The sequence below is a fragment of the Saccostrea echinata genome, unplaced genomic scaffold, assembly GCF_033153115.1.
Source record: "Saccostrea echinata isolate AGI-Se365-2 ecotype Australia unplaced genomic scaffold, CSIRO_AGI_Sech_v1 ptg000002l, whole genome shotgun sequence".
Taxonomy (NCBI): domain Eukaryota; kingdom Metazoa; phylum Mollusca; class Bivalvia; order Ostreida; family Ostreidae; genus Saccostrea; species Saccostrea echinata.
Window position 1 is genome coordinate 3,696,556 of NW_026889751.1, and position 24,500 is coordinate 3,721,055.

Genomic DNA, 24,500 nt, shown 5'->3' on the forward strand with positions numbered 1-24,500 from the left:
AATAATTGAATACATATACAAATATTGCTTACCCAGCTAAACACGGGTAAATCTACCTGTACACATTAGAGAACACCTTAATTGAGTGTGATATTTAATTAGATGTTGTTATTGACGAGTTGCCGTTCGGGAACACACCGTTAATTTCAGTAGTCCCCGCCCACTGACGTCAGACAATGATAGCCTGGGAAATTGACATGCATAACAGGCACTCGACCTTTCACATGCCGAAATTTACATTCAGTTGTAGATATCGAGAAATTTCTGAGTTATGAAAGAGAAAACAGCTGGAAATGTAAATATTACTTGATTAACACAAATACATAAAGAAGCTTTTCTAAAAATGGGCTTTATGATTTTTGATTATGCTAATCAGTTGATGAAAAAGATGACGCAAAATTTATAGTGCGTTAATTGAACTTTAAAAAGAAAGGAAAGTCTTTAGAAAGCTTAGAAAGCTCTTTCACATACAAAAACTGGTATTTTTTTTCAGATATACCCAAGTAAGCAAGACTGAGAATTTAATTGTGGTTTCTAAATATTTAATTTCTATTAGCATGTCATGACAGTAGTAAATAAATGTAAACCACAGCCGTAACATCGCGATAATTCAACAGTATACAGAATGCAGGATTCACTTATTGATTCATATACCTCAGTTGTTTTTAATGTGTAATATACATAAACGAAGAAGAAACATGTATCCTGATTCCAGACCAATGGATTTCTACATGTTAAAACATGCTGCTAAAGAATAAAAATATACATTTAATATAGAGCAATTAATATACAACAATAACAAATGTCATAGCACAGTTTCTAGAACAATATGATTATGTCATAACAATTATATTACAATGTATTGTCTGGTTTGGTGGTACACATTTAAATCATGTCATTTTATGAAAAAGACTTAAATCAAAACATAAGCATAGAAAATGTCTATACAGAATAAAAAAATAAACAATGTTAGCTGGGGAACATTAAGGAATTTTGTTCTTAACGCTACATCATGAGTGGACCATACTTCTACATGGTATATATACTAGGTACAAATAGTACGAGAATCTATCGCTGAAACAATATGCAATCAGTACACAGTACCAACTATTTATAACTAAACTATACTTTCTAATTAATTACAATAACAGTGGTACAAATTCAAACATAACAACAACATAGATGAATTCAGACTTATAGATCACATCTCATTATTATTGCCTTAGATTGCACAAATGTAGAGGTCATTTGACCTAGCTTATTATGCTTAAGTATGCTCTCCATTTCATTATCTCTGTTTTGAAATGAAAGATAAACATAAGGCAATAAATCCGCTTGAAATGACATCTGCCAATGTAGCTGATTACAAACTCAAGAAAAAGTTATTATAATTTCCCCATTGCCATTCAGAATGTGTTACAGACATGGTATATATCTGAATATTATCAGTCGGGCAATGTGCCTCTTCATTATTGTTTTAAGATACAATAGTCTCTTGCCCTGATAGTAACTGGGGCGGAAATAAGGACATTCTCTATACTACTATCTAGAGACAAGTCCCCAGAGTTCTTAATCTCATATAGTTATTGGTCCTTTAAACTGGTTCTTGGACTCCACCGGAAGCGTCGTCGTCGTCTGCCTCGATTTCGTCTAGGCTGGTCCGAAACTGAAAACTGCTGGGATGGAAACTTTTGATGTGGAATTCCTTCGCAGATGAATCTTTTACTATTTTTAGTACAAGATTTGTTCTTCCACTTTCGGCGTTTATTAACTAGAACACAGTTTCTTCTGTCACGTTTGCCCCTTACTTGGGGCTGATTCTTGCCCCAGTTTGTGTAACTAAGAAGAGGTATACTAGACGAACCATCCCGAAGATACTCCCAGTCTCTCGGGGCCTTTTTATTATTTAAGCCTAGACAGGAAATTAATAAAATACAGGTACATTAAAAATACACCGAACAAAAATTGGACATTGTGCATGCTTCATATTCTCACGATTTACAGACTGACAAGGAGAGAACATTGGCAAATCTTGCGAAATGAATTTGTTTTGAAACATTTCATGACATAAATATTACCATATCGTACGAATTACTTGCATGTATTCCCCATAAATATATAGCCTTTGATTAGAATTTTTGCAAGAGTTTATCCATTCGTTTCGCTTAATTAACTGAGCTCATGCCAACATTCTTGCATTTCATTCGCCGCCTTAACGTTGTAAGGTTATATATATATATATATATATATATATATATATATATATATATATATATATATATATATATATATATATATATATATATATATTCGAACATTCTGCTGGTTTTGTTTCAGGTTGAAAAATAATTTTGTTTGAGGTTGAAAAATAATCTTACCCCGCAATTAATCGATGTTAATTATATTGTCGTTAAATATAGCCATAAAGTTATTTCTAAATCTAAAAAATCGTTTAGATTATTATGAATAATTTTATTCCTAAACATGGTTTTTTTTTTCAATTTTTTTTTAAATTGAAATATACTTACCGATCCAGAAAGACGTTTTGCCGGCTAATTTAACCAGGAATTGATAGTGTGCTCTAGATCGCACCGGTGTAAGTGTTGAGGGGATGGTATTTATGGAATGACAGTGCCTTTTTGCTTCTTCCCAAGTTTTTCTTTCCTTGAAAAACTTATAGCAACGTCCCTCAAAGAATTCCCCTAAAATATAAAAACAGGTTAATTTTAATTTGCAGATCGATATAGTCGAAATAGAGTGGTAGTTTTATATCATTAACTTCCATTCTGCATTATATGTCGTGTTTGAGGTAGATGTACCTCTGCTGGAAAAATAACTGAAAAATGACGTATCTTATTTATTTTTTTTCATCTTTAGTAATGAATTGGCTAAAATTTTGTCCCATTTGATAAACCAAATTTCATTTTAATTTCAATATACTGTAAGAAAATAATAATAAGGGAAAATTATCTATTTTAGAGAGCAGAAGGTCGCATCTACCCCGAAATAAGAATGTTTTGTAATTTACCAATGAGACAGATAGAAGGGGCAGGGATAGGGCTTATAGCAGACTCCTCAGGGTTACCAGAGTCCCACACCCTCCATATATAACCGTCACATTTATACATTCTTTGTGTAAACGAATCGAAATGTAACAAATTCTTGGTTGTTCTGGTACAATTTTGTGGAGCCTGCAAAAAAATTAATTGCATGGTTTACAATAATATTACAACATACACAAAAAGTCAGGATCATAAATCATATGACTAAGCACGAGTCATAACTGTGTTGTAGCCGTAACAAGCATAAAACTAGTAAATAAGGACAATTTAATCCGTCCAGAATTAATGACATGCTATATTAATCCAATACACTCGAGAAAGAACGGTTGATGTCTTCTGCCATCCTACCTGAATTCTTAAAGACGAAGATGACAGTGGAAATATGGAATCCGCTTTCTGATTCATTGAGTTGGACTTCTTGATCTTCCGATTCCTTTTCTTCTTTCTCTTTCGACCTTTCCTCTTTCTCTTCTTTTGTTTCCTTTTCGTTGGTAATACTTCATTTAATTCGGAATTTTTGATTGTCTTTGATTTTTTTGATGTCGAAAGAGATGATTTGGACGGTGTTGAGTCGGGGTCAGTATTATAAGCATTATCCAGGGGATTTTCTTTGATTGTCCCTAGTCCCCTAAAGGTACTGAACTGTAAAATAGGAGCACACAATTTCTCAATTAAGCCAGGAGATACGCACTCTTTATGTCTGATATTGAAATCATTGACGTCAAAATACAATGTGAACTTTCTTATACACAGTGTCACAATGCACTATATAAAGTACAAAGTAAAAGTAGGAAAACTAGGCCTGTAACCTTAGCATAGTTGGATTCATTGGAGGGATCATTTATTATATCCATTGCAACAGAAAAATATCCCTTTATTTAATTAAAATGAGCTAATTATGATCAATGATTTTGTCAGATATCATCAGTTAAATGATTCCCTACTGACTGGCACTTACTGGCAGTTTTGAATCTATCTTTTTATTAGAGATGGGTGTTATTGTCTCCTCTAGATCCACCACATCTTTGTTGTTTTTGCTGATCATTCCAAGATATTGCGGACATTCACCTACACTCGAAAAATAAAGACTCAGTAGTTTAGACCAAAAAAAAAAAAAAAAAAAAAGCCTATTTGCTTCCCTACATCCGTTAATTTGTAATGTTGCGCTGGCATTTCACTTTGAAAGATCGACAAACTTAGACTTCGTAAAATGCAGGCTAGTACTCTTAGCCTGTTGTTTGACAAGCCTGTTAGTCTCTTCGCTAGAATGAACAATTTGTATAAACATTAGAGATGTTTTGATTACCGTTTTCTGCATTGATTAAATGAATGTTCATTTTAATTCTTTTTCCAAGGACAGCGTTGACTGGTTCTTCCAAGTAGATTTGGAATTTCTCGCTATTCTCCATTAAACTATCTGCAGCGATCCGTATGTCCCACGTGGCCTGGTTCATTCCTAAAATTTCATGAATTTGAAATATATATTATTAAGTGTATTTGTCATATTAAGTGACAGTCATGCAATTTAAATCAAGCATTTTATATTCCTCCTTCATCAAAATATAATAATATATGATGCTAAACACTTAAATTTCATCCCTACCTGGATTGAACTGGACTTGCTTTGCAGAGCTAGGGAAGAAGTCGAGTCCACTTTTTGCCGACATGTCCCTAATCTTAATTCCAACAAAAGAAATTTGTTGCAGGTCACCAGTCCGCTTCAGTGTAATTGTGAGAGTACCTATATCTTCACACGAAATGATTTGTTTTCTCAAGAATTCAATCCTCGACCACTTCATTTCAAACCTGGAAAATCCAAAAAATAAAGATATTCTGTTGACAATAACGTCAAGCCAAAGCGTGGATGCATTATGACTTTGTTATTGCATCTTTGACGACACTTAGATACATCTAATAATTTTTGGACATCTGAAGTAAAAAAAAGCCTTCATTCAAAAAATAAGAATTTGAAAGCTTACCTCTGATTGTCCAGTATGTTTCCCCTGCTGTCCGTCACACTGAAAGTAAAGCTGTCATTGGTATGCGCCTTCCTCTGGTTCACGATGTAATGAAGACTACTCTCGTCCACGTCTTTCTGCGAGAACCTTCGCCTTACGTATCTTTTTGTCTTGACATTCTCAACGTGACCATACTGTGGCCTCTTAATCATGTTGTATGTTAATTGGGAACTTGTAGAATCGGAGTCGATAGCTTTAAGGTTTCTGTTGGTTATTCGGAAACCGTAGCGGTCATTTCCAAAGAATTCTAATGTATCCGGCTGTTTTAAAATGAGTAATTTTGGAGCATCGTTCACAAGAGGTTTGATGAAGATGCTGCAGATAACAGGCTTAGTCTGAAGCGTTCCATTCACCAAAAAACCAGTGTGTTTACCATCAGTTATGTTGAAAAGGAAGTTGTCCAAACCGGCATGAGATCCGTCCGTTTCGTAGGTAATGAACCCAAAATTGATATCGCTCTGAGTAAAGGACCTAGTAATAACGATTCCTCTGTTATACAGACGACCATATGTAGGTGGTTTAGCGATAATGAATGTTACGTTCGTGCTCGCGGTGTCGGGATCTTGGGCTTTAAGCAACAAAGGAGACAACTCAACCTCACCTCCTTGTGTTACTTCAATTAGACTGTTCACCCTCAGAGAAGGAAGGACACGGTCAAGAGGTTCGATTGATATCCTAAATTCGCCATCTTTGGCTTGGCTAAGTCCGTTGGTTACGGTGAACTTGAATACGTCCTCTGTGTTGTCGCCTTTATTTAAATTATTATATACAACCTTTCGGGAAGCTAAATCTAACTGTGTAAAGCTATTAATACTTGTGAGGGGTCTATCGATGAATTCAATTTGTCCCAATCTGGGTCTTTGTGTTATTGCAAAAACTATTTCATCAGCCTTTGTGCTTTCATCAGATGCACTTAAGTTATTAGTAGAAATTGAGGTTCTTTCACCTTCTCTGACTTGCAGTCCTTTATTGAAAACTGCCAAGTTGCTCTTCTTCGAATTTCTTATTCTTATTTCAAATGTTTCTACATGTCGTCTGTTGGTTCCATCCGTCAACAAAAACAGAAAACTATCTGTCTCTGTATTACCCATACTTGTCGTGTGAATATATCGCACTCTGTTCATGTCCACATCGTGTTGGGTAAAGTTCTGACCGACCATCATATCCCTGCATTCCGAGATACGTGTTGGTGAGAATGGATCTGTGCAAAATTGCAATGAGCCTTTCTTTGGGACAGACATCAAAATGTAAATCACTTCATTATCGCTGTTGTCTGGATCAGAGGATTGTAGGGATGCACTCGATATCATTGCAAAGTCTCCATATTCCAACTGTAGTCCAGCGTTCTTAGTAATTTCTGGTCCTTCGTCATTCAGAGCTCTAATTGAAATATTGCAAAGCTTTTTAACTTCGTGTCTTCCATCGGATACTGTTAAAGCAAATCTGTCTCTAAAGTGTTCACTGTTGTCGTGTCTGTACTTAAGCTTCATGCCTTTGTGAAGTTCATCGACTGTGAAATCATGAACTGCAACTTCCATGTCTCCGTTCTTAGTTTGCATCATTAACAGAATATCACCATGATCTGGTGCTTGAGAAATGGATAACGTTAACTGTTCTTTTGGAACATCCATATCAATGGCATCCACGATTATCTGGTCAATTATCTTGAAAGATCCTTCATCTACCGAAAAATCCTGTAGCATAACATCAGGTTCTTCGTCGTTTTGTGGTGTGATTCTGAAACCAAGTGGTACGTCATCAGACCTCTGTTTCCCGTCTGTTGCATAAAATTCAACTTCATCATAAATCGGTTCTACCCCTTTATGATTAGCTTGAACGTAGTTGATTGTTTTATCGATAATATCCTGGAGTTTGAATGTTGTAATTCGAATTCCTGATCTTGACTTTTGAGATCCTTTCAACGGTTTTGAATTTTCAAGGTACCCCCATTGTGGTTGTTTTGTGATAACGAAACTTATTTCCTCGGGATCTGTGTCAGGGTCTTTGGCAGTAACAGCATCAGGTGTCAAAGTAACTGATCCACCTTCGTTTACAACCAATTCCAGTCCTTTGATGATTGCTGGTTTCGAATTGTCGACAGGAGTAATTGTAATATTCAAATCGTATACAGGCAAATCACCCGTCGCCATGAAGTTCTGATCAGAGACAATAAATGTTACTGTGTCTCGTAGTATATTGTTTCCAACTTCTCCACCTGTATGAATGTACTTAACTTTGTTGCCATTGACATCCTTTTGGGTAAATTTAGTCACAGGCTGATCCACTAGCTGCATGATTCCATATTTAGGCTGCTTCACTATTAGGAAGATTAATTGGCTATCATCCGTGTCGTCGTCTGTTGCCGCCAAAACTGATGACGTAACAATTGCATCACCACCTTCTGATACAATAAGACGCGGGCGAAGATTACTTTTCAGTAAAGGGGCTTTATCATCTATTGGAACTATATCTATCGATATAACCTTTGTTGCCCTGTTTACTCCATCACTGACAGTAAGAGTGATCGAATCCAAAAGAACCTCTGCACCATCGTGTACGTACCTACAAGAATTCAAGATTATGTAGTTTGAATAATAGAATGTTATTGATTGTAATCGTACGCATTAAACGACTTATGGAAATAAAAAAAAAATCGCTATACCTTATGTCGTTTCGTCTCAGATCGTCAATCTTGAATTCTCCTTTCTGTGCCAAAGCCATACCATTTTTCTGGACGACACCATATTTTGGAGTCTCATCCAGAATGAAGACTAGATCTTCAGGAAGTGTGTCTTCATCCAAAGCTGATAGCTGAAGATTAGAAATCCCAAGAATGCCTCCTTCTTCAACCAGCAGTTTACTTACTAGCAAAGAAGGAGGTTTATCATTGACTGGTTGAACGTCTATTTCAAAATACTGTCCAAGGACTTGATTTCCACTTGAATCTTGCACTGTGTAGACAAACCTTACAAGGCGTGATTCAGGACCTATGTCGGCTAATGGTGGCATATAAGCAATTTTCATGTGGTTGATGTCTTCCTGTTTAAAAGTAGATATAGCAGGAATGGATGCATTTTTTGTAACCGATGAAAAATTGTGAGTAGCGATGATTCTTCCAGCTTCCTCAAACCCCGCATTGTAAACAAAATATGGTGGAGATGTAATAATGTATGTTAATTTATTGTCGTCTGTTTCTATGTCTGTGTATTGGAGTTCATCTTTCGTTATATATGTTATATCAGTTTCCGGTACATGGACTAATCTTGTTGCTTTAGGTGCCAACTGTGGTGGATTCTCGTATACGGGGTTGATGATGATATGGAATGTTTCGTCTTCAGATTTATTAGGAGGGTCCTGGTGATCTCGGAGCTTGAATACAAAGGAATCTTTAAAAACTTCGTTTCCAAAATGTCTGTAGAAAATCTGTCCCTTTTTAATGTTTCTTTGGTTAAACTTACTAATACGCGTCCCAGCATCTCCCTGTGATGTCTTCTTTATTATTTCTCCAGCTGATGGAGGTTGTGTAATAATGAACATTATATTTTCATCAAGGGAATCTGTATCATGTGCTAGAAGCATGTTCGTGGATATCCTTCCTGTGTCTCCTTCATTGACTTCTAACCCTATACTGTTTACAAGGTACGGCGCCGAATCATCCTTTGGAATGATTATGATGGGGAAAGTAATCATAATTGTGTTCACTCCATCACTAATTCTGAATTTGATGTGATCTTTTGTAGAGTCACTGTCATCATGTTGATAAGATATCCGTCCTTTACGGATATCTTCTAGGGTCATTGCAATCGTAGATCTTTTGTTTTTCAATAGCTGACCATATCTTAGGCCACCAAGTACGTAAAGACTAACAGAGTTTGCATTATCGGGGTCCAGTATATTTAGTTCACCAATTGTTATCGGTCTTGATTGGCCTTCAAGCAGAACAAGACCTTTGTTGGTAGCTATTCTTGGTGCATTTGTAGCAGACGGACGAACTGCAATATGTAGAACAATCGGTAGACTTGATGTAAAATGACTATCAAAAACGGTAAACTGTGCTTGGAAGACACGGCGTTCTGATAGACTTGTACTTGGAGGTTGATAGGCAATTCTGTGATGTTCAAGGTCATCTTGTATGAATGAGTCTATGGGGATTGTATGATCGTCTAAATGTACGAAATATCCACCATTGCCGCCTGGCAGACTGGTTATATTGTAAACCAAATCCTTGGAGTCCGTTTCATAATCTTCAGCCGATATAACACCAGGCAGAAGTGTTGAAAGCACGAACTGGTTTACATCCATCATGTATATGCTCAAAAAGGATGATCTAGGGGGTGAGTTGGGTAGGGCACCCTTAATGTGAATGGGGAGGTAGAAACGTTCAATAGATACGTCATCGCTGACGTCTGGATCTTTCAGCTCGATTGTTAAAGGAAGATAATCCACGTCAGGATTTGGAGACTGTACATGCTGGTAATATAATTTACTATACAGGAAGTCTCGACATGATTTCCTCATTGTATTGACCATAGTCTTTCTCTCTCCAACAACGATCTGTCCAGCAATTGGCCAAATTGACCGATATGTGGAAAAACCGACAGTACAAGAGACATTGTTCTTACCACTGAAGTAAAATCGTATCACAGATGAATCAATTGGATTTGATAACCCGTTGAATTCTGGAACCACAACGGGGCGCAAGCCTCGTGTTACCACGATATCATGGGACTTGTTGGCAATTTGAACATCCAAATGGAAAGTTTGTGAAGTCGTGGAGGTATTGGTGAATTTATAAACACGTAATTTAACTTTGTCACTGTTTAGTAAAGGTGATCCGTCATGTATGTACTGAACGGTGTTGGGTTGGAATGAGCAGTCAAACATCTGTAAAGCAATAGATTTAAAATCTTAGTATAAAGGGAGATAATTTCGTATATGTGAATCAAAATAGTGGTATACTTGGTGTCTCTGTATAATAATGAACAGCTTAAAATAAAACAGTTTAAAAGTCACACAGAAAGAGAAATCAGTAACAAACGGCTACAGCAAACACGCTTTTTATGAATTCATGCTTTCAGCAAAATGATTTTTATTCCCTGTCGTCTAAAAACATATTAACTTATAAGTTACATCTGAATTGTGTTTATAACGAATCAAATTGTTCATTCCTAGCATTTTGGATTCAGTGTATTTTACTGTATCCCCCCCCCAAAAAAAAAAATTGCTCAAGACCACGTTTGATTCGAATTTGGACCAATTCTGTTTACAAAGAATTAAGAAAGGCACGTTTCCGATATAAATGTGGAGAATATCTAGGTAGTTTGTCTAGAAAAAAGGTATTAACGGATACTCAGGTGACAATGAAAGCCCATGGTTATAAATTTTCTGATATTACAATATACAGAGGACAAATTTTAATGAGGTTAAAACGAGTAGATTATTTCCACAGAAGTCGTAAATGATTCTTTAAATTGTACATGTAGGGTGGTTCCCAGCTTTCAACAAAACAAACTACATGCCAAATCCTTTAATCCATAACTCAACAAAATTTCAAAAATTCCTTCCATTCATAATTGTAATGACACCTACATAATAGATAAAAATACATGTAATCACTTTTGTTGACATTCGTTATCCCATCTATCGAAAAGTTACCTACAGTAGTTTAACTCTTATTCCATCCTAAAAATACTCTTTATTCCTGTGAATATTTGTCTGCATTATTGAAGCATAAGTACAGTACACAGAATGCTTTTGATTTCTGGGATATTACATAACAGAAACACTCAGGGAGGCATTAATCTTTGAACAGTGAAACCTTTTTCTAACACTTCAGAAGTGAGAGGCTTTCAAAGTGCTCATTAGTGTTGAAGATAAAAAAATAACAAACTTTTGTTTTTAATAAGCATATGCATATTTCGCAACGTACAGGATCTATGCCGTTTAACGACCGTTTCGGTTCTGAAGAATAACATGATTTTATTTACTGCACCTGCGACAGAATTCTTTTTTTTCATCAAAAAACGTACTTGAGAATGCACTCTTCTGACAACCAGTCGTCACTCCTATACAAAGTTTGTGGAAAACAACAACTTATCAAATTTCAAAGTCTACGGATCAGTTGATAAAAGGTGATTTCTAATAAAGTTTGTCTATCTGTAGCTAACAGTTCTTCGGCTACAGTGACATGGAACCAGTAGCAGGAGGAGAAAACTGATCAGTTTTCAGTGTGTTCGTGGTGCCATGTATAACTACGTGTAAGAATGGCGCTGATAATGAGATAGATGTTGTGTTGCCTGAATGAAAACACAGGAACCAAACAGCTCCATGTGCTGTTGCAAATTGCCAATCTTTGCCAAACAGACTCCATTGTTTTATCCAGACAGTCGCTTACGATACCCTTCTCGCAATCTTTGAACTTGCAATCATATCAAAAACAAGGAAAAACTCTTTTTCGGCAATCTTTTCTTTTAAACATCGATTGCAATATACCTTATTCCGTATGTAAAATGTGCGTATAAAAATATTTCGTATCAAATCAAGTGTATATAAAATAAAATATGATTGAAAGAATTAAACAATTTGAAAAGAGAAATGTGTTAAGGAAAATGGTACATGTTCTATGTTACATGATGGTGTTCGTTTTAATACCACTCTTGCCCCTTTAAAATTAGTTCGCACAGGTACAATGGTGATGTTAAAGCTGGCTTATCATTATCTGAACTACAATTATGCGGTTAAAATGCAGTTTGTAAGACTGTTATTATTGTCTGCAAATCAGAAATACGGACTTGGCGTGCCAGGTGAAATAAAGTGCAGAAAAATCGACCTCCAATAACAGGTGTCCCTCATTTTTAGAGCAATTTTGACTCGCAGATCACCCCAGCTTTGAGTGTATCAAATTATTGTATGATTTATCTATAGATAATATGCAATAGTAATACTTTTGTACATCTGTACACTTAAGTATCCCCGTGCAAGGGTTCTCGTTTCAACCAAAACTATGTGAAATATGTATTGATCTTACAGTATAAAAAAAATTAAAAACTCAAAGGACATAATTAAACAACAACAAAGGATGCTATGTGTGGAGTATTTTTTCCTTCCTTTATCGTTGTTGATAGTTTAATAAATACCTCTGAAAAAATTACGGACAGTTCAAGCGTAGAAAATATTTTTTCTCTCTGACAGACTTTTGAAAAAAAAAAAGGCTTTCATGGTCTCCATCTTTTTCTACGATCGTTTTATTTACCATCATTCTGTACGTAGATAGACACATAAATATAAAGAAAATTGGAGAATGTAAATTTACAGGTTTTTATTGCATCAGTCTTTCAATAACCCATGTCATAAATGAAATGTTCCCTGTTCAAATCCCCGTAACCATATCGCGATCAAACAGTTTTAATTTCTATCAGATAGAAATAAATTTTTCACTAAATTAATTTCTATTCTTAACAGTTTTCGTATTTTTTCATTGAATCGGCATGGGTCCTTTTTATTAAAAGTTTAAGTGATTTTTACATAGATAGCAATCACGATGCTGAAGGAAGTCTTTACGACCAGCGTAATAATTTTATCAAAGACATTGTATAAAAGATGTAAGACGGACCACGCATAAGAGTGCACACCCAGTTACTGTTAAATAGAATGTTATAAATTACAATGTAGACTTTCTACCTAGAGGATATCTCTACATTCCCAGTTTTTGAATTCCCCAGGTGAAACATTTTTTAACAAAGCTAAACTGGTCACCTTATTGGCTTGTCTATGAACTGCCGCAACACAATGTGATAAGCGACATTTATTATTTGAACATGGATTATATTTTATCTATTGACTGAGAAATAACAATGTGTAGTAATTTTGTTGGCTCAGAAAACATAAATTTATACACCAATGTGACGGGAAACGCATCAGATGCGTGAAAAGTTACATCTTGATCTAGAAAATTAATATATACTATCGTTACAGACGTGCAAAAGATACCATGCAGATAGCGACAGCATTTGTAAAAGTTTTATCAAATTCTCTATGGGATTATAGAGGGTACGGAGTAAATTATATCGAAATATTTTAATTTCATTAACAAGCATAGATATGTACATGTGTGCAGTATTTTTAATTTTTCAGTGTTTTAGAAATTTTGCTCATCTGTTATATACTTCTTGACCAATTTAATAAATAATCAAAAATTTTCAGCCATTGCTCTTGATCATTTCAAATTTAAAAAGCACCGAGGAATTAAGGGGAAACATGTTTGGATTCAAGTCCATGTACATCAGTGCCTTCAAGTTTATATATCCATTGAAATATCATACAGTTACATTACATCATTGAGACAGTACTTAAAGGAAGATTCTGAATCCCCGAGATCAGACATATCCTGAGGCGATATAAAAGAAATAACAGTATAGATCTGATCATGGAGAATCCGAATCTTAAAACTCACGAAATGATATACTCTGTTTTATTATACCGAAATAAAAATTAACTTTGGAACAAGGCTCCATTCACTGATTGGCAGCTGGTGTTTTCGATTTTCGTCTTCTGGTGAATTTTGTTTGTTTGCTTGCTTTACGTCCATACGGGAACGCCATCCATTGTCGGAGGAAGGTGGGAGGCTGCAAATTTAGACCTTTTTATTATTATTAGACTTGCACTCGGCACTTACGGCCATTGAGCAGTGAGGAATCTTTTTCGTGCCACCAACACCTACTGCGACGCGGGACCTCGGTTTTAACGGTCTCATTTTAAGTTAGCTCTGCCCAGAAAGTCGCTGATGGGTCGATTTCAGAGGTGGATCTTAAACCTTGAAAATAACATCAGAATTATTGGGGGACAATAGTTAATTCAAATGAATTTTAGGAAAATTTAAGCCAATATTAATGATTTTTTATATAGTGGAAAATAATATTATAAGTTTAAAAATAACAACAATTTAAGTTTAGTCAATCAGCAGTTAATTAGAAGAGAATAAATGAAAAACTCAATTAAAACTGATATATAAATAAGAATGGCATAAGCAAGTGTATGATTCAGCTATTTCTGACTTTCATTACTGGAATAATGACCCTGTGATTGGGATATTTTAATGACATAGTGTTCCTTAAAAAGGATAATACGTTAATACACTGTGGTATACTCATATATTTCAGAATATTTTTTAACTTAATGCTAGTACTTTATTACAAAAATACACGTTATTATCTGAAATCATGCCTAGAGATATGTTGAATTGCATTTAGATCTAAGATACATATAATTTCGCCAAATACAGGTATTTGTGGTTTTCCACAAGTACATTTAAAGGAAATATATACTATGCGTGCTTCTTGTCCGAGAAATAAGAAGCCTGGAAGAGACTTGATAAGATTCTCAAATGTCGATGTTAATATGGATTCACTGAATGAAGTTATTCAAATCTCAGTGAAGATATACTTATAAGGAGCTGACACACAAAAATTCCACACATGTACCACTATCAATAACCTGAATTATAGCCAGGCTGTGGCTGAAGTGGTCTTTGGGGCGAGTTTTTGTGTGGTCCTCTCTTTTGTGGATTTGACTGTAAACATTTACTGAATGATTAACAATTTCCAAGTTAAATATTTCTTGATAAAGATCGGCAATTCCTGTTTCTTAGATTCTGAATATAATTGGTAATGTATACTATTAAAGGTGCGAAGAATAAATAGTTGCTTTAACTACAGTCGGTGGAAGAAGTAATCCTCAAAGCTCGTGGCTTCTACACGAAAATTAAACAAGGGGTTGTTGATTATTAAATTACGGCATTGAACATTTAAATTTCAATTTGATGTGAAGAATTAACAAGAATGATAAGTACGCGGCCACTGAGACCCACTTAGCTTAAATCCAGATCTATACATGGTTGACACAGCAAAACGAAGACATTCGACCTAGTGAGAAGAGATTGTCTCATTAACGGTCCAAACCCTGTTGCAACAATAGACGCTCAAACAGTCCAGGTGTTCAGAATTAAGTGTAAATTTACCTTGAATAAGAATGTATTAAACTTTGAAAACAGAGGGATCTTTGATAAGGTGTGCGCTTCACAATTGTGGTTGGGGGAAAAGCCGATGGATACAGGTTCTGTGGGCTAATACAACATGGAAATGTCTAATGCATTGATGTTCAGAGGTTGTTAAAACCCGCCGATATTGAACTAAAACACCGTTGTTTCGATTTAACATTCATTACGTTTTTCAGTTTCTTAAATTATTTTGGAAAGTTTTTTCCGTTTGGTACCTAATTAGGGAGACGCCAAAAAGATGCTAAATGTAGCAATTTAAGATGTTGAAAAGTAATCAGTCGTTAGACTTCAAGTATTGTTAATGTATTCACTTAAGCGATATCATTATAATGACTTGCAATTGTAATTATGAACCTTAAGGTAAAAGTAAATATTAAAATGGAACATTTTGTAATTGTGAATTTATCTAAAGAGCAGGACACATGTTCAACTTGGGATTTGTTTGGTAAAAAAAGACCTGAAGGCAAAAACACAGTTCTAAACATGTTTCAGAAGTGAATATTTCGTGATAATGGCAAATTCTATACTTGCTTTCTTTATAAGGTTAATTTAAAATGCCATGGTCTATGTAATTACACGTATAACACCGTTTGCTGGTTTTGCTCACATCACGTGCAACCAAACATTAGTGCATGTGGAGCTTTAATAGGTACATACCGAGTTACCAAATAAACACTTCACGTTTTTCTAAACAGAACAGCTATTGTAAATGTTTGAAAATTATTCACAAAACTTCACCGACCCTTGAAATGGAGTAAAACCCGTGCGTGTCCATCAAAAATAGTAAAATACTCCTCAATTTCCTTATGACCCATTCATCTAACTCAATTTCTAAAGACCCCATTGACGCTCAACTTCTTTCTTTAGAATGAAAGGAATTTTAAGCAAATTTTAAGCGTTACTTTGCCATCAAATTCCAATAAAGGGTAAATAGCAATAAGATGAGATGAAATGAAAAGCTGTTTATAATCAAACTAGTGTTAAAGTCAGCTCTGTGGTCATGAAATGTATAACAATATTCAAAACATTTGTAACAGAAAAATCATTAAGAAATATGTGATGACACTGGAAAAATCATTAAGAAATTCTGATGACAATGGAAACAATTTTACATAGCAGTTGCAGCAGTTCCTTTTATCGAATTCTCAGCCGAAGACTGTTGGGTTTGTTTGGTTTTCCTTGAATCTCTTTGATTTAGCTTTGATATTTGGCACTGGCAAAGTTATGTTATAAACATAAAAATAAGAAAACATCACACATATATTGGAATTTAATAACAAATAAGCAAGACAGTGAAAATGAATACGAGAAAATCGCGTTTTGATTATTCTATAGGTCAGTTCCTTATCTTGATTATCATATTTTTTTTCTAAAGAATGGGATAAAACCACCAGTAAATTGCCTACCCACTCATTACAATGATAGAAATAAATATGGTTAACTTCATATGACGTAAAACAGGCTGCTGATCTACATGTGTATTCATACTTCATCGCAGTGCTTCTGTCATTTGTATGTTTACATGTTCTTACATATTCTGTGCACTATAGTACCTTTGTGTCTACGAGTTATTCCCCGTGTTTGAAATAGAGGGATTTCTTTTGGAGTCGACATTTTCTAAATGGGTATCTCGTAATTTTTAGTCTGTTTCACTATAAGCTTTCACTATGAATGCTAGCACTGCAATGACACAAGTGTTGTTCTTTAACAATATTATGTTTGCATTTCCGCATGAAGTAGTAAAAGATAACAAACGAAAAGTGATGAAAATAATTATACTTTGGAAAAAAAAAATCTTAAAATATGTTCTCTGGGGGAATGTTTGGTATTTCATGGATTAAGAACATTTGAATACATTGAGATAATTTATAGATGACTCGAACATGTTGAAATGATAAGCATTGCGTTTTACAACAGCAAAAATGTTTCTTCTTTGCAGTAGCAAAAAAAAAAAAAAAAAAAAAAAAAAAAAAAAAAAAAAAAAAAAAAATCGTCAAGAAATGTGCAAGACGCATGTTATTGAACAGACATATTTGTAATTGTTAGTAGGTGTCTTTTTTCACAATTGCTAATGGGGCATTTCTGATAAGCTTTGCGTCTGTCGATAATGACCATTCGAACGCACCCTTTTTAGTTTTCCAAATGCTTTCTCTGACATTATAAACGGTGTAACACTCCAATAGGTGAGATACATCGTTTGTTAACGCTGGATGATGACGACGCGCATGTTGTAGAAATAAGAACAAGCACGAACTGCATTCTTTTGTTAAATGCAGCTTCTTTAATTAATATCAAATTTCCCATTTCATTAACAGACGAAATAAATATTACAAGCTTAGCAGAAGTACGTCGCAATTACCTAATGGATAATCACCTAATCAGAGAGAATGAATTGGGGGGAAATCTTTTCTTTAGTGGTTTTGATTTCGTTTCTGTGTAAAGATATTCATTTAAAATGGTGAATGCTTATAGCAGGAAATGACAAATAACAATCCATCCGGATATATCTGGTTCCCAGCGTCCCCCTTTTTTGAAATTGACCACCCCGATTGGCAGTCGTCGAGGCGTACTTGATTCGTGTCATCTACTGACACCAGTATCAGAACCGCCATATTGAAAAACGGATTAATGTGTCACTCAAACGCCAAGAATTTATAAAAATGCCTCTCTGTCATCCTATAAATTTAGATGTAAGGAATGTTCTCATTTGTCGTTCAAATTTGTTTCCCTTTGAAGTTTGGAAGTAAAATAGGCGTTAATCTTGGCAATGAACTCGTGCCTGTCGATCTTATAACTGAGTGGACCGTTAATGACGTTGAAGACGCCATACTTGTTGGCGCGAGCGTTACAAGAGCTCTTCCACAAGAAAAATTCATGTCCTCAAGATCTGAATTTTCCTTTGAAATCTGGTGCTACGTTGAGTGAAGGGTCAATCAAAATATTTGAAGCTAGGAATATGCGGTTTTTAACACGCATTGAAGGGGGCTTGTATCATTCCTGCAATTTTTTTGAAGGCTTGAACAAAAAAAAAAAAAAAAAAGAGAGACTTTTCAGTAATTATTTCTGAATTTCAAATCATTTTTCTATCATTGTAAAGCTTGATTTTTTGAGGCGAATTACTCACTTAAATATTTATTTATGTCATTGGAAATTAAAATTATTTATTTCATGGTTCATCTTTCCTTACATAGAATTCACATTCCTTATTAAATTCACCTTTCAAACATCTAGCTTTATAATAACATAACCCTTAAAAATATTATCAAAACCCTTTTTATCGATCGCATAAATGTGCATCAACATTTTTTTTTACATTAATATCGTCACAGTAAGTTTGGTAACCGTCATATTTCGACGCATCGCTACTTTTCAATTATACAAAAATATGAAAAGATCATTTAGCTTGATATATTAGTGTTGATTTTACATTTTTTGAATATGCTTATCTGATGAAAAATATAATTTGCACATTTCTGTTAGACTATTAGTAATAAATAGTCTTTTCAATATTCACGATTAGACAAACGCCCGCTATTTAATTTTTTATATCCCTGGACTAATTATGAGGATCGTTTTAATCAAAGATTATACAACTTTGGCGTTTGGAGAAAATACAGTCCAATAATTGAGTATTAAGGAATTCCAAATAAAAAAAAAATGAGAAACAGACTGAAAAACATAAAAACTAGCAAAAAAAAAAAAACAAACAAAAAAAAAAAAAAAAAAAAAAAAAAAAAAAAAAAACACACACACACACACACACAAAGACTGCATGGCATGATGTTTGTAATAAGTAAAAGTAGAATTAAATAAAAAAAAAAAAGAAAATTGTCGCCCTATGAAAATTGTCGCCCTATCCTTTTTCTCAGTTATTGTTCGTAGGAGATGATGTTTTGCTAAATGTTTCATAAGCTGCTTAAACTTTCAATCAGAAGTCAAAAGTCCTCGGATAGCGTGTCCCTCTCTAAGACGAGCCAGACCTAGGAAGATTATTTGAAGTCTCTGGGAATGAGAAATCAATGTGAAATCGTCTTTTTCCGCTGAGAAAAATGATACATATTGATCAGAAGGCTCATTTTTCTAATTATTCGTCAAGCATACAATATTTGATGGGTTCTTCAAATGTTTTATCGATATTTGCATCTACAGACCACCGATTTAACCCTCATCAATACGTAACTGGAGAGGCCAGCGACAGATACCCCCGTAAAGGGCTCTACTCATTTACTTCACAAGACTTCTTATTGCACATCTTTTCAAAAAATATAATGTTTGCATTTAATTGGGCATTTTGCAACACTTAATTATTATAGCTCATACAAATAGAGAGAAACTAGACTAATTGCGTAAAAAGCATAAATTTTAAGACCAGCATCTTTCACAGACATGAAATTAAATGTTTCCTGTTTTCGCCTATCAATTCTGATAATATCTACGAAACACCTCTATCGATAAGAAAATATCTCTTTAGCAATTTCTTTGTTGATTTTGTTAGATAGTTTATACTTGGTGAGAACATTTCATTTTAGTGCAAATCTTCGTTTGAATCTTAGACATAATTTTCGTCAATACTAAATTCTTTCTTCATCAAATACACCATTCTTTCTACATAAAATATTTCTTTTTGAATTGATGTATGATATCATCATTTTGAAATAAAATTTTACCAAACATTGAAGCCAATTGATACACGTTTATACAAAGAGTCGCACTCTTTATTTTAATTTTCCGTGTTGTAATTAGACGTCTTTTTCTAGCAAGAGAGCAATGGGCCACAGCGCTCATCTGATTCAGTATGGCATTGCTGTTCTTCATCAGTAGATCCCCTCTTATCTTCCTATGTATTAAAAATTTTAAAGATTTTTACTATGTAAAACTTTGATCGCCTATTGTGGCCATAAACTACCCCTGGTGGTAATGATTTGAATAAACTGAATCTACACTATCTGCAAATGGATCATATAAATATGACTAATCATGGCTTTGATGTTCTTGAGGAGATATTTTTAATGACACCACGCAGTTTTCAGTATTTCTTAATTATCACCTCTTGGAAGAGGGCCTGGCCCTTCATTTGAGTAAACTTGAATCCCCTTTACCCAAGAATACTCTGCGCCAAGTTTCACTTTGGTTAAAATTATCCCTGTGATTCTGGAGAAAAAAAATGAAAATGTGAAAAGTATTACGACGACAACAACAACGACAGACAACGGACATTTCAGAAAAGCCCACTTGAGCCTTCGGCTCAGGTAAGCTAAAAATTTGGCCGGAAGTGGTGTTTGATTTCTGTTTTACAAAAACACAAAAACAAAAATTAAAGAAATTAAACATAAGATTTTGCTAAAAAGGTGGGTGGGTGGAGGTATTGCTAATATCTAGACGGAGAGATATAAAACATGGGCTCATCTAAATCTACGGCCACAGGGTTGGTCTATATAACTCGTGTCCGAGAATGATAACTTACAAAAATAAAAGAAACCAGGGTCATTGTCTTATTTATTTTTCTACCTGGTCGTAAATCATGTTGCCATGTAGAAAGAAGCTAGAGTGACAGTGATAATTAGTTTACAAATGTTGAGCTACCGAGGGGAGTCGTTCAATGACGGACTCCTCTATATTAGGAACACATGCACGAAGCCAGGTGTGCAGTCTATCCATTGGATGACACTAATTGAAGGAAAGGGGATATTTTTGCTGTAGAATGCTTTTAGAATTAATTTTCATGTTAGCTTTACTTTTAGCAATTTTAAGTGAGAATGATTGTATGTTTAAGATTCAAATATGGTTTCCGTCACTGCAGCTAAAAAAAACTCTTAATGCGTTCAGAGAATATTAGAAAATTTTGTACGAAGATAGACTAAAGCGTAAACATTAAACAATCAATGGTTGTTATTAACTTATTACGTCTAATTATAAAATTAAGGTTGAGAAATACAACTTATACCCATATGCAGGTTTATTAAGTTTTTGTACAAAAAAGAATGCAAATCATGCAGTATCTCTGCAAGGCGACCAGCGCATTGCTTAAAGTACAAATAAATTTTACAACAAAAGTTTATAAGGTTAGACAGTATGTCAGAGAGATTCTAGAAATTTATCACTCTCTCGAGAACATTAACAATTACACAAAAGCCAATGCAAAATCAAGTCGCTTGGAATTACTTTACTCGGTGCTAATAATACGGATTCGACCCGAAGAATACATTCCTTATTGTATATCCGTCGGAAGAAGCGCTGCTTTGTCGTCCTACAGTCACTTTATCCTGTAAATTTGATGTGATAATTGTCTTACGTCTATATCACGACTTGCATTTTGAAAATTTATTGCCGTTTTATTGCCTTTTAAGCAATGGTCTGGGTAAACGCTATATTTTCACATTGGTTCAACTCTATCATTTCTTGCAATCTAAATGCTAAATAATTCTGGTATCTTGATATTGATGTGAGACGAGGTAACTGTGTTTTACTTAAAGGCTTCATGTATAAGAAATAACAGTATAAATCAAAGTAGGGGATTACATGCAAAGAAGTGTATTAAATTATTTGAACAAGTTTATATTTTTTGACAAAATTTCAACACAAGACACTTATGAAGTTTCAAAGAAGTTTAATGTAATGTTTATTTGTAAAACATACTTATAAAAAAAAACACCCTTGCTAAGAAAATTTGCTTTCTTCTGTCAGATATAAACATTGCCTTAGTTAAAGACTTTTTATTGTTATCTTTATGTCCCTTCGAGAATATTTCACTAATTTTTTATGCAACCAACTGCCATTGGAAGACGGCCTTTTGGCCTTTGAGCAGCGAGGGGTCTTTTGCTTGTCTACATCTCAACACACAAGGCCTTGGTTTATACAGTCTAATTAATATAAAGGACCCATTGAAATCGAAATTCTGACTAATGCAATTAAATTTAGGTACGTTGCTAAATATGCAATTCTAATGATTTTCATGAATAATGACAGTATAATTAATGATGGAATTTTCATAGAGAGTTTTTTTTTTGCATTATTGTTATCTAACATCACACAGCGTTATCATTTTCAATTAAAAGACAATAGATGAATCCATTATGGAATGCCATCAATAAGGCACGCTTTGAATCGGTGAACATGTCTGGCTTTTCATTTTATAAAACATTGATTGCTGCACATGAAAAATTCTGTTACACCGTCTTTAGCTTTTCTCTGTCGACAACTTATCTAGTCGGAAAATCTGAAAATTGGAAAAATCTGCAAACTTCTGAAATATCTTAATTAAAAGGTTCGGTATTCTTCTATATGATTGAAAATCTCTGTCGAGGAGAGAGAGCTTCTTCTCCAAACAAGAGCGTGAATTCTAAAATAAATTGGATCCTTCATTTCAACTATTGACGGACTTAAAAGAGATGAGATTTTTTTCTCGCGCCTGACCACTATGAGATGGCTTACTTTTTGTCTAGCAATGGAACAACACCTGTGGCGGATACAGGCTTCCTGCAAAGTAAGACGCTAACGAGACGTCCAACAAAAAAAAAACTTAATGAGATTGCAACAAGCCTTAGCGAATTTTCTTCTAAAAGAGGATTAAGAAACATGAATATGTGTAAAAAAAAAAAATAATTGCATTGCACAAATTTAATTCTGGCTATTGTTCATTGCCTTTCCAAATAAACACGATCAAGGGTGGAAACTTTTGGTATTAGTTATTCGATAATTCTTTAATAGTGCAAAGTCATTTTGAAGTATTTATTTTGATAACATTAAAAATATTTAAAGTCATATATGATGTAAACTAAAGTTATTATAACCGATTTGGATGCTCTAGGATATATTTAAGAAATAAACAAAAGCCGAATGTGAATACTGGGGTTTTAATTTTCAACCTCGGAATATAAAACACAATTTAGACGACATTTACGTGCGTGTGAAGAAAACGACCAAGAGAATTCTAGACTGGAATCGGACGACCTGCTCCAGAGAGAGACAAACGTTACCCTGTATCACTGTCTCAATAACTCACAAAAACTAGGTAAGGTGATTTACAACACAAGGATACCAGAAAGGCAATTTACTGACAATTACAGAAAATGATACTAAGTATAAAAGAAATGACCCAAAATGAGAAATTTAATATATCCCTTCTAGAGTGACATAACGTAAGTAAGACTGTCTATCAGAGATGATGAAAGAGTGGAAGAGCTCATTATTATAACAGTAGAACTGGTTTCCTTTTGCGTACATTGAGTTGGGTCACAACAACCTGTAATGTCGCAGATGGCTGACAATTACTGTGAATCTTCTGTCAACTTTATTGGGTTCTTTATGTTCTCTGTCTTGTTACACCGTCTTCAATATCATTAGGACCGTCATCAACTTAGAATGATGTAAAATCGGGATCGAAGTCCCCATTGTGACTACTGTACATGGGATCGGTTTTCAATCCGGGTGATAACCTTTGCATCTGGTGTACAATACACGTGCATGATATCCGCAGATTTTGGGTTGATAAAATCAAAATTATCACACGTCTTACATAGATTAAGATCAAAATTACGGTATTCGTAACAGATAACCCTAGAGTCGCTAGAATTGATCCTTAGCACATTAGTGAATCGAGTAAAAGGTGGTATGTGTTTCATTTAAAAAGCTGAAATTGAGTTATTGCAATCATTAATCAAAGCTTCGAAATTTTTATGCGACACTTTGGCTTAAGTGAACGACTGTTCTGTTTGTATCTTTGTCAATATACTGTCTTTTACATTAGATTTTGCCCTTTCTGCACACAAACTTAATTATTCAAACCTTCCAGTTCTTCCAATTTTCAATGAATTCTTGAGAATTTAGCCTTCATACACCCCAAACTGCAATGAATCTGCTTCAACTTGAATTAAACCCTTGAAGATTATTTTTACATATTTCCTGTATCTCTATCATTTGTAATTCAATTTTAACATAGTTATCGAACAGAAAAAGTAAGAACTCACCAAGGGCCGGATTTGGCCGACTCGCTGGGTGATGGGGTCGTTCTGGACTACCTCAACTCGACACTCGCTCTTCTTTGTGGTGTCCACAAACACTAGATCGTCCTTTCGTAAGAAAACATTTCGTCCAATGTTCACTGATAATTCTTTTTTACTTACAAGAATCTGAGCGTTTGATGTAAGGGAAAACAACATTAAAATCCAAACTTCAAAATCCATCTTGCTTTCCTTTCAGTGAATCGACTCGAAGATTAGCGAATTCAAGGGTTTTCTGTACTCCACATTGTCACACCGAATTCTTCATCTATAGGTCATGTCAAAAAGTCCTGTCGATCATTGCTCTCTAAACTCTCACTCTTAAAGACAGCCTGTAGAAAAGAAAGGATATATTGTAATGGAATTA

At 34.6% G+C, this 24,500-nt stretch overlaps 1 protein-coding gene across 1 annotated transcript; it reads right to left on the minus strand.

Moving 5' to 3' along the window:
• Nucleotides 1-525: 525 nt before the first annotated feature.
• Nucleotides 526-24,500, minus strand: LOC133205450 (FRAS1-related extracellular matrix protein 1-like). The gene is made up of 10 exons (XM_061341274.1): nt 24,101-24,500; nt 7,743-9,964; nt 5,042-7,642; nt 4,666-4,868; nt 4,369-4,518; nt 4,021-4,130; nt 3,411-3,704; nt 3,029-3,191; nt 2,529-2,702; nt 526-1,912 (listed from the first exon to the last, which is right to left on the minus strand). The coding sequence occupies exons 1-10, from the start codon at nt 24,314-24,316 to the stop codon at nt 1,584-1,586; spliced, it is 6,462 nt and encodes a 2,153-aa protein (XP_061197258.1). The 5' UTR covers nt 24,317-24,500; the 3' UTR covers nt 526-1,583.

Bases quoted from the DNA above. Each gene is read 5' to 3' on its own strand.
- LOC133205450 (XM_061341274.1), bottom strand. From the start codon at position 24,316: ATGGATTTTGAAGTTTGGATTTTAATGTTGTTTTCCCTTACATCAAAC. The intron at 3,705-4,020 runs GTAAGTGCCAGT...CCTATTTTACAG, and splicing joins AGATAGATTCAAAACTGCCA to TTCAGTACCTTTAGGGGACT. The intron at 3,192-3,410 runs GTAGGATGGCAG...ATTTTTTTGCAG, and splicing joins CTTCGTCTTTAAGAATTCAG to GCTCCACAAAATTGTACCAG.